Source organism: Python bivittatus, unplaced genomic scaffold (genome assembly GCF_059951505.1).
Source record: "Python bivittatus isolate LINGU-HERP-01145 unplaced genomic scaffold, Pbiv_v1 ctg000090_np1212, whole genome shotgun sequence".
Lineage (NCBI taxonomy): Eukaryota > Metazoa > Chordata > Lepidosauria > Squamata > Pythonidae > Python > Python bivittatus.
Window position 1 is genome coordinate 2,578,301 of NW_028277046.1, and position 9,853 is coordinate 2,588,153.

The following is a 9,853-nucleotide window of genomic DNA, read 5'->3' on the forward strand; positions in this document are numbered from 1 at the left end:
CTTTTTTCGCTCCCTTTTGAGGAAATGAAACAGGGCTTTTGATAAGAGGCTATGATGTCAGTCCATCCCTTCTGCATTTTCTCAGCCTTATGCTCTCATTTTTACCCCCACTGAAAAAGGGGGGGAGAGAGCCGAAAGGGGAGGGGAAATATTTATTCTCGCTTCCCCCCCCCTCCACGACACACCACCTGCTTTGCACCAATTGCTTCCCGATTTTGAAAGAGAGCAATTTTATTTTGGGGACCGGGCAAAGCGGGAAGTGATGCCAATGACTAGCCGGGGCTCCCTTTTTGCCTGCCCGGGCTCGGACGGCTCGTTTTAAACCTGGCCTGGGTCTCCTCGCCTTGACGCGGTCTCCCTCGGACGGTGCAGCAGCGATGTTCAACCTTCCAGCGTCAGGGTTTGGCTCGGCGCATCACCCAGCTTGCCCTGGGCAGCTGCTAAAGCCGGCTAACATGCTTCTTTGGGCAAGAGCGATGGGAGATAGGTTGGAATAAGCTGAGAAACCAAGTTCGGAGGAGGAGGAAGAAGAGAGATCCAGCTGGGCTGGACTGGGGGGGGGGAGAAGAAGCCTGCATTTTGTTATGTTTTGCGAGGGGGGGGCGACGAGGTTCCCCCCTGCCAGAATTGCAGTTCAGGTTGAAGAGCTTCTATGCGACCGTCTCTGACCTCTGCACGAAACGCTGGCCCCCCTTTCTCTCGTTTTTCCTGTGGGGAAAGAGGCTGGGGGGGGGCGGCCTGCAGGAAAGTGACAGGGCGACTGTCAATTTCCACGCGAGGTCCATGAATACGAACACCATGATATTTTTGATCCTGGGGGCCTCGGTTGTGATGGTAAGAATTCTTCTTCTTCTTTTTTTCTTCCCTCTGACCAATTTTGGCTTCTTCGGCTTCTCTTCCTCTGGAATTTTGCTCCCCCTTTCCAAGTCCTGGGGTTTTTCGGGTTGAGGATTGGTCTCCTCTCATAAATATAGGCATGATGGGCTGTGTTCTCATTTCAAGAATGCCTGTAACCTCTACAGGTACCGCTGAGAGGTTGCGATTTGAAAGAGCCACTGATGCTTTCATTAGCTGGGGGGGGGCACCAGTTTCAAGGTAGTTTCCCCTTCCTGGGCACCCCCAAAGGCAGGCTGGTGGGGGTTTTTTGGACTGGCTCCTAGACCTGATCAGATGTTTTTGGCCTCTTTCAGGCAATAGCATGTTTAATGGACATGAATGCTCTCCTTGACCGATTTCACAATTATATCTTACCGCATCTGAGAGGGGAAGACCGGGTTTGTCACTGCAACTGTGGAAGGTAAGCCCACATTTTAGCCCATTCATGTCTTGTGGGGGGACAAATGGTCTTGCGGGGGTGGGGGGTAGGAAGGACAGACAAGGAGGACCTTCTGGGAGGGGAGGGGAGGGGAGGGGAGGGGATGCAATTCTTAGCCCTCTCTCAAATGGGAAGTAGAAATGGTAGTTTTGGTTAAGCTTGCATTTGGCGATGCTCTGCTAGTGCAGTTGTCTGGCTTTCAGTTGCACAACAGGCCTGTAAGGGAGGTCAGAGTTATAAAGCAATAGGGGGTGGATGGATGGATGGATGGATGGATGGATGGAAGGAAGGAAGGAAGGAAGGAAGGAAGGAAGGAAGGAAGGAAGGAAGGAAGGAAGGAAGGAAGGAAGGAAGGAAGACAGTTAAAGTGACATTCTGGCCCACTGCACAGATCTTTTTAATGGCAAACGTGAGCCAATGACGTCAAATGTTTGCATATCACCACAGCGGTTTGGATGGCTTTCAGAAGAGCTCAGAGCAAAACAAAGGTATTGTATAGGGAAGAATAGGCTGTGGATAGCTGCTGAAGTTTGAGAGCCTGCATCTCCAGGAGCAGTCTACCTTGGAGCAGTGAACCTGGAGGGGAAACGGGCAGGGAGGGCTACTCTCCCCGTCTTGTCCTTGCTTGAAAGTTTTCTCCCCAAGAGCAGCAGTAGAAAAGCGATGCTGGATGAGAATCTGGGTGACCCTCAGCCTGACCCAGCAAAACTGTTTCTCCGTCTCTGCCGCAGGTTTCTAGTCCACCTGGAAGCCACAACAGAGAGGTTCCTGGTGAAATAAAAGGTTTATTTCTAAATGTAGGTTGGCAATCGGCAATGTTGCTTTTCTGCTTTGTGGGGAAAGTGGGATGTAGAACGGCTTTCTTCCGTTTGGTCAACTAGCGTTCGTTTGCCCACTGAATGGCCTTGCAGGCCAGGAAGTCAACTGGGGCCTTGTGTTTCTCCACACGACAAAACGGTTCCCAGTTTACCCCGCAACTTCAGAAACAAAGCAAGCAAGCAAAGGGATTTTCTAACCCAGGTTATGATGCTTGGATGAGGAAGCCCCACTGCATGCTGTCTCGCTTGTTTCCAAGTGAACCATTTCTGCCGAAAGAGGTGGCCCAAATCACAGGAGATTTGCTCAAAAGTTGGCCGGGTCTCTGCTTGTCCTCATCCCCCCCAAGTAGATGTGAAGAACCATTTCCCCGATGCAGGTGGAACACAACTGTGAGCTTGCTTTCTTCGGCCCATTTACTTATGGATTTTAACATGGTTAGGTTGGGGAAAGTAGTTTCGCCCTCTCCTTGTTAACTTTCTCACAATCTAGGTGTGTGAGGACTTGATGCGCTCAAGTACCCAACTGCTAGGGATCTGCTCTTTTTGGGGGGGTGTTGCTCACTTTTTGGCCCCTCCTCTGCTATGCCTTAGAGCAGATGCACAGACAGGTGTGCAAGACGTGCAAGTGGAGAACTGGGAGGAGCTGAAAGAGACAAGCCCAAGAGCCATAAGAGTGGTCGGAACCAAGATGGTAGCCACAAGTTTGATTTTGCCTCATTGATAACCTAATAGGACAATTTCCGATTCGGGTAGCAGTCCCAGCAACTATTTGACAGAGCAAAGAAAGAGCTCTTTGTGACAAAATGTGGATTCCCGTTTGGTCTGGGGCTATCTCTCGGGCAGCCCGACCCTGTCGGGTTGTTGTGAACTGACAAGGTGAGAAGGCGTGAAAAAAAGGTGTGATAGAAATGTAAAGAAAGTCCAGCATTGGGGTGAGCAGTCTTTTTCCCACTGAAGCATATATTCTGTTGATCGAAATCTTTTAGGGCCTGTTTGAGGAGTAAGTAGGATGCCTGTCAAATGTGGGGCGAATTCTTTTCCTCTGCAAAGGGGGAAAATTGGCCTGCCAACAGTTATATATCTTGATTTTTTGGTTTATATATAGGTCTCTTTGCTAGCATAACAGAGCTCAGAGGATTCGTTGCCATTTGCAAATGAACAAACATTAAGACTACTTGAATCTTGCAAACCACACTGAAATTGCTGGGATTAGCAGGGTCCAATTCACATGGCCTTAAAATACTGTCATTTGCTAAAAATTGGAAAAGGAAGGATCGGGTGGTGACAAGCGACTGAATTATTATCACAGCAGCAAGAAAGAGAGCTGTTTTATCTGGCCTTGGCAACTTTCAGTCAGGTGGACTTCAACTCCCAGAATTCCCCATGCTGGCTGGGGAATTCTGGGAGTTGAAGTCCACCTGTCATAAAGTTGCCAAGGTTGAGAAATACTGCTATAGAGCGAGCGAATGAATTCAAGCCCATTCTTCCTTTCTCTGTCATAGATTGTCAGTTTGGGTTATTTTGATTGTGAGCTGAGAGGGCCCGAGAATCTGTTTTGTTTTCTTTAATTCTCTTGCCTCCTTTTACTCCAGCCTTCCTGGGTGAAGATATAAAGTCAAATTCAGTTTGTCCTTTCAGGGAAACTGGGACTGGGATGTGGGGTGCTCTGCCAGGAATGAGGGATTGGGGATCGGCCTGTTTTGTTTGCAAAGATAAGGTCTGTATCGATAGCATGAGATATTCTCAAGGCAATGGCTTGTCTAAATTAGATATTTAAAAACCAGAGTGGCAGAGATGAGAAGACATGGTCAGGCTTACTTGCAGAGTAAAATATTAATGCAAACTTCTAAACAAATGCAACTTTGCATCTTCTAAACCTACAAGGTCAACTTGCCCCAATTCCCAGTCCACAAGCTGGATGGGAATTTTGAAACTGTAGTCCCAACATTTCTGAAGGACAGAAACAGAAGAAATGTGAAGAATGAGTGTTTCACAAACTCCCAAGGCCTGGCTTGTATGACACTTAACTTGGTTAATGAAGTAACCCATTTTCCCATTTTGGATGCCTAGATCCTAAACAGATCAAATGCACAATGCATGAAATTCCACAGATCCCCCCAAATTAATCCCGGTTAATGTAGCTCGAATTGCAAACGCAGCCCTTGGGTCTGTATCGGACTGGGGAATGCTTTAAGGCTGTTGCAGAAATCCACTTCAGAAATGTTCCCCTAAATCCAGAAAACAGAGTATCCAGCCATTTATTAGAGCAAAGGCATGCAAAGATTAGAGGTTGCTGGCAAAAGAAAATATTAGGGGAGAAAGGGCCTGTGAAATGCACATAAAGCATATATGATTTTTCCTGCACGATCCACCATTAAATTAATTGCATTATTTCTTCAGCAGATGAAGAGTTCTTGACCTAAATTGACAACCCAGTTCACACCAACACTTAGCTGGGTCAAAGGTGGAATAAGCACATTCTATGAACAAGTGTAACTCAAGTCAGTTATGGGGCAGAAGAGGATTGGTGTTAACCTCAAATGACCCAGGGCTTGTTTGGGTTGAACTATCCTTACCGGTCAGCCATGCTGTGCAAACACCATATTCCAGGCAGAAATGGGGTGGTTTCCAAATTCCTCCCAGGCAGTCCTCCACCACAGAGAGTTGCAGATATAGAGAGGCTGAAAAGGCGAGATGCTCAGTTTCAGAACTCGCTGGCAAGGTCAGGCAGTCGAGAATCCCCCTCCTAAACCCTGATTGGCTGCAGTGGTCACTCCTGCCTGGGTGACCAATAGGAAGAAGTCAATGATATAACAAAGCCTTGCCAAGAGTCTTCTGGTGCAATGGTTTATGGGATACCAAGTACTTCCTGGAGAAATTAGCAGAAGACTGCATTCTCAAAAAAATGACGTTGGACCCATTTAATGCAACATATGCTTTCCAGAACCTCTGCGAAAAACCTGACCAGGTTAATAGCTGGCTTGGTTGAAACATGTGGTGCAAACCAAACCAATGACTGAAATCTACGTTTTAGATGTAAATTAGACTTTCATCGACATTCCGGTTGCTTTTTATAGAGAATTGCAAAGTCTTGGGGCAGGGATGGACCAATCAAGGTCACTTCTCCAGCCCCTGATCCAGGTCCGGAACCTTGGAGCTAGTTGTGTTCACAAGGCTCTTGTTTTGCAGGTGACAATCTTTGCAGATGACAATCTTTGGCAGAAAAAAAAAAACAACAGCAGCAGGCAGGGTTTGACGTCCAGAAAACAGGATGGTAGCTTCATTGCGGTGGAGGATCCCTAGGGGAAGCATTTGGAGTGACGTTCCATCTCAACCCTTTTATAGAAGTTGGGCTCTAGATTCTAAAGAGAAATGAATGTTGGCTGTTCTGCATGCAAAATCAAGTTTTAGCTCTTCCATCGAAGACCTATTGATGGTTGCCATTTTTTTTAGACCTGGGTTGAGTTGCCAGTGTTGCCAGTATTAGACATTCTGGCCTCTCTGAATGTTTTGGCCTGTAACTGGCTCATGTATGGGAATTGCCTCTCAATAGAACTGGTGGGTCATCATTTTGCAAATGTCTGGCTGGCCACAGCTCTGCAAGAGTTAAGACACTGCTCTGGATCAACCACAGGACGTTCTGCATTGCAAAGCAAACGATGGGCCAGGGAATTATGGCGCTCCCCTTGAACACCAATGGCCAAGTAGTCATCAGACCAGAGAGTCTTGTGATTCTTAGTGGGTAATGTGGTCTCTTAATTAGTATGATCATCTGAATCAAAGGTTCAGTCCTTAGCTATGTCAAGGTCAAAGCAGGGGTTGCTCCTGGATTAAGGAGATCCTCAGCCAAGTGGATGTCTCTGATGATGGTGTCCATCCCCAGTTTGGCAGAGGCTGTTATGCTTCCATATTTGTTTCCCACAGTGAGTTGCTATGGGAATAACGAGCTAGGAAAAACATAGCCGTTACCCAGAAAGATATTTGCCAGGGATGGCAAACCAAATGTTTCTCTTGATCCTGCAACCTTGATGCTCTCTTCTTTCCTCATCTCCATCTGTCTCTTCCTAATTTTACCACACAGGCATCACATTCATTATGTCATCCCATACGACGGAGACCAGTCGGTGGTTGATTCTTCCGAGAACTATTTTGTGACTGACAACGTCACCAAGCAAGAAATTGATCTGATGCTGGGACTCTTGTTGGGATTCTGTATAAGCTGGTTTCTCGTGTGGATGGACGGACTGCTCCATTATGCTGTACGAGCATGGCGGACGAGCCGACGGTATGGTAAGTGGAAATTGAGTTGACGTGCAAAGGTTTTCAAATGATTGTTGGCTTTGGTGAGGAAAATTGCAAGCGTGGAGAATGAACCTGGGGTCAACAACTAGAGGCCCAGGAGTTCAACCTGCTTGGAAAAAAATCCCAGGAGAGCTTCTAATCCTGTGGACCCAATAAAATATATTGATAGTAAATTCTAGACAGACCAAACAATGGATTTTTTTCAGGCAGTCTGTTTCCCCAAGATGAATAGAATTAATTTATGGAATTTATTTGGCTCTTTTCTCTAAAAATGCTTTCTTGTTTTAGAAGGCAATTGTATGTTTTTAAAAAAAGGGTCATAATGTAGGAGGCAAAAGAGCCAGTTTTATTTTATTTAGAAAATGTGTTTGCCACCTATTTCCTTAAAAGCTCTGGGTGGGTTATGAAGATAAAATAACAATGTATATAAAAACAACATTATCAGCCTACCAGATAAAAACAGAAACTAAAACCCTAAAAGTTTGGATTGGATCAATATTTATGTTTTAGGGGGACCCTTCTAAAATTGGACCCTAGTTTAGCTGACCAAAGATTCTTTAAATTTATTGTCATTTGGTTTACTCCATCAATGACATCTGGCTGTCTTGAGTACAAACCGCGTTGAACGGTTGGTAGCATAAGCTGAAGAACTTTTGAAGAACCCTATTTTGAAGGAACTGGGGTGGAAGAGCTGAATAGTTGGCTAGTCAGAATTGCATGCAGTTTCACATCAAGCAGCTACATCTTTTCCATCCTCCTTTGATAGTGTTGGAGGGTTTTTTTTTTTCACCCCGATATCGAAACAGGGAACTGATGTAGAGTCCGCTTTTCCCTAAAAGGCACCCTTCTGCTGTGCTGCATTGAAAATGAACAACAGCTTTGCTGGCCCAAATTGCCTACATATAGGTGCCTCATTTGAAAGTGGAAAACTCACTAGAATTCTTGTAACTGAAGCCTTCCTTCACGTCTATGCTGTTAATCTACACACTAAGGTTCTTGTTCCAACTGCTTCTGGCCTAGACTGTAAGAAAGGAAGTATTTCTTTCCAAATAATTCCAGTGCTGTTCTTGTTTTATTGAAGCTACCTTTGGTGTCTGGTTCAGATGTGGGAGCTTTAAGTAGGCCCACATTATAAAACTGGAGCGTTTTGTATGGAAGAAAACCGGTGTGGGCGTAGTCTAGACATGTTGCTTACGGGGAGAAAGAAAACGAATATGGAAATTTAGAAGTACTTTCAGACTCATTGGGGTATTACAATCTAGGAGTAAGGAACCCTGGTCTCACAGCCCCAGATGACCTGGACAATGGCCAGGGATGGTTGGAATTATAGTTCAATAACATGTAAAAAACTACCTACCACTAATTTAGCTTGGTTGGAACACTCCATGTGAAGTCTCGCTAGCTGGAAGGTCTTGTAGAAAGACTTTAAAATAGGATTAGGTAAATTTATAAAGGAGGAAAAAAAATGAATGGTTCTTTCTTAACGATAGTGAGGTATTTCCTCTAAAATCTGAAGCTGGATGCTTTGTAACACCAGCTGTTAGAAAATGCAAGCAGGAAGCATGCCTTTCATATTTTTGTGTTCTTAAACATTATCTGGAGCGCCCAGACTCTTCTCAAAAGAGAACTATGGCCCCAAATCATCAAATGGGTTTGCCCACTCCTGTTGGAAGTCCTGTTGGGTTGAACGTGGATCTCTGTTTCCATCATGCTAAGCCATCTTTTCATTTCTTTCTCCTTCCCAGACAATTCATGGTCTTGGTTTCCCAAATTTTGTAACTTCAAGGAGTTCCGAAAACGCCATCACAGCCAGTATGACGAAGCCGCTGGAAACATGGTGCACATCAAACAGAAATTGTATCATAACGGGCACCCCAGCCCAAGACACCTCTAAGGAAAAACGGGACTGATAAGCAGTTTATTGAACTTGCCTTTTGCTGTCTACCAAGGGGAGATGTCTAGCTACTTACTCCCTGGTGGACACTACTTAAAGACTCCCTCTTAGTTCCACCTACGGTGTGTCTACCAGGCACCCAGAGAATGCACAATTCCCCCCCGTCCTGGATCCAAGGCTCACGAGACATTGCACTGTGGTTACCATTTTATTGGTGGACCTGTACATACGACGAAACGAAATGAACAACACCACACAACAACAGCGAGAGAGAGAGTTTGCATTACACTTTCAAGCCCTCGCTTCTTTTGGTGATGATAGCAATGGCAGTATATTTTTTTCGTTGGTTTTCTTTGTTGATTTGGAAGTTTTGTTTGTTGTTGTCCATGGTCTTTGTAGATGAATTTGGCCAGATGTTGCCATGTTTAGCATTCAAGAACTTCTGAATCTCTGTTTCCAATCGTATCCAACCCCTCAGTCCACTCGATCACCCCCAAGGTTCTTCCTTGTGCTCAGATATCTCATTTCCAATGTAGATTTAGTTTGGATTTTATATGACCTGGTAGCTACAATGCATAATCCTTTAATGACCCACTTCAGTTGTTTTTGAGTTGAGAAATAGCTTGGTTTTCTCCAGCCTCCACTTCTACTTTGCTTTCTTTCTGATTCATAAACTAGGGAGATCTTTCCTCCAACCTGCCTGAAGAAACAGGTAGCTCTATTCTGACATGCAAAATTAGCAATCACCAGGCTGAATGTATTCCTCTGTGGGTTGGAGTGGACTGTCTTCCAAGAAACACCAACCAAAATATCTACCCTGAGAAGTTTGGGTGAGCAGGTCATGTTAGTTAAAATAAGCGTATTATATTACTGAAGAGTTAGGAGTTCATTACTGAATACCCAAAACATATTACTCCATGGAAGCTCCGGTTGATTTGACTAACTGCTAGTTCCGTTGGTGTCCCTCCAAAATTTGACCCCTTTGGTCTATTGGCTGATCCTGTGAATGTTTCATCAAGGTGTCTCTTGGCAAGACTGAAGCTGCTCCTAGTTAGACAAGACTGTTTAGCTTGGTGCTGTCTGTGTTAATGATGCTCGATATAATTGTTTTAGGCAGAGAGGCCATCCTTTTTAGAGAAATTGGAAAAGTCTGCTTTAGCAAGCAAAGCATATGTTTTTCCAGTTATGGTTCCTTCCCTGCTTTCCATGTTCACAGGTTCTTCTGTGCAATGGGCATTGTGAGATTTTCAAGATAGCCTCAAATTCCACATCCCATCAGCCTTGGCAGGCATTGCCTGTGATGAGACACAATGGAGGTTATGATCCAGCAATATCTGGAGATCTCTTGATTGTTCTGTTCTACACCAGGAACCATCTGAATAATGGCTTTGAACATCAGGCCGTCTTGGCCCCTCAACCCTGTTGCATTTACAAGACCATCTACCTCAGAAATTGAACTGGGCAGTGGCTTCAGCAGATAGGAGTCCTCAGGGAGGGCCAGCGATACCTAGAGCCAAAAGGGCA

General features: G+C 45.2%; 1 protein-coding gene across 1 annotated transcript; it reads left to right on the forward strand.

The window, feature by feature from the left end:
• The first annotated feature begins 476 nt into the window (after window positions 1-476).
• TMEM240 (transmembrane protein 240) lies at window positions 477-8,613 on the forward strand. Its single transcript, XM_088136658.1, has 5 exons — window positions 477-487; window positions 639-834; window positions 1,191-1,297; window positions 6,215-6,423; window positions 8,181-8,613. Exons 1-5 carry the CDS (start codon window positions 477-479, stop codon window positions 8,327-8,329), a joined length of 672 nt encoding a protein of 223 aa, XP_087992784.1. The 3' UTR covers window positions 8,330-8,613.
• The last annotated feature ends 1,240 nt before the right edge of the window (window positions 8,614-9,853 follow it).

Coding starts and splice junctions, on each gene's coding strand:
- TMEM240 (XM_088136658.1), top strand. Junction 1,298..6,214: donor TGTCACTGCAACTGTGGAAG/GTAAGCCCACAT, acceptor TTTACCACACAG/GCATCACATTCATTATGTCA. Junction 6,424..8,180: donor GCGGACGAGCCGACGGTATG/GTAAGTGGAAAT, acceptor TCTCCTTCCCAG/ACAATTCATGGTCTTGGTTT.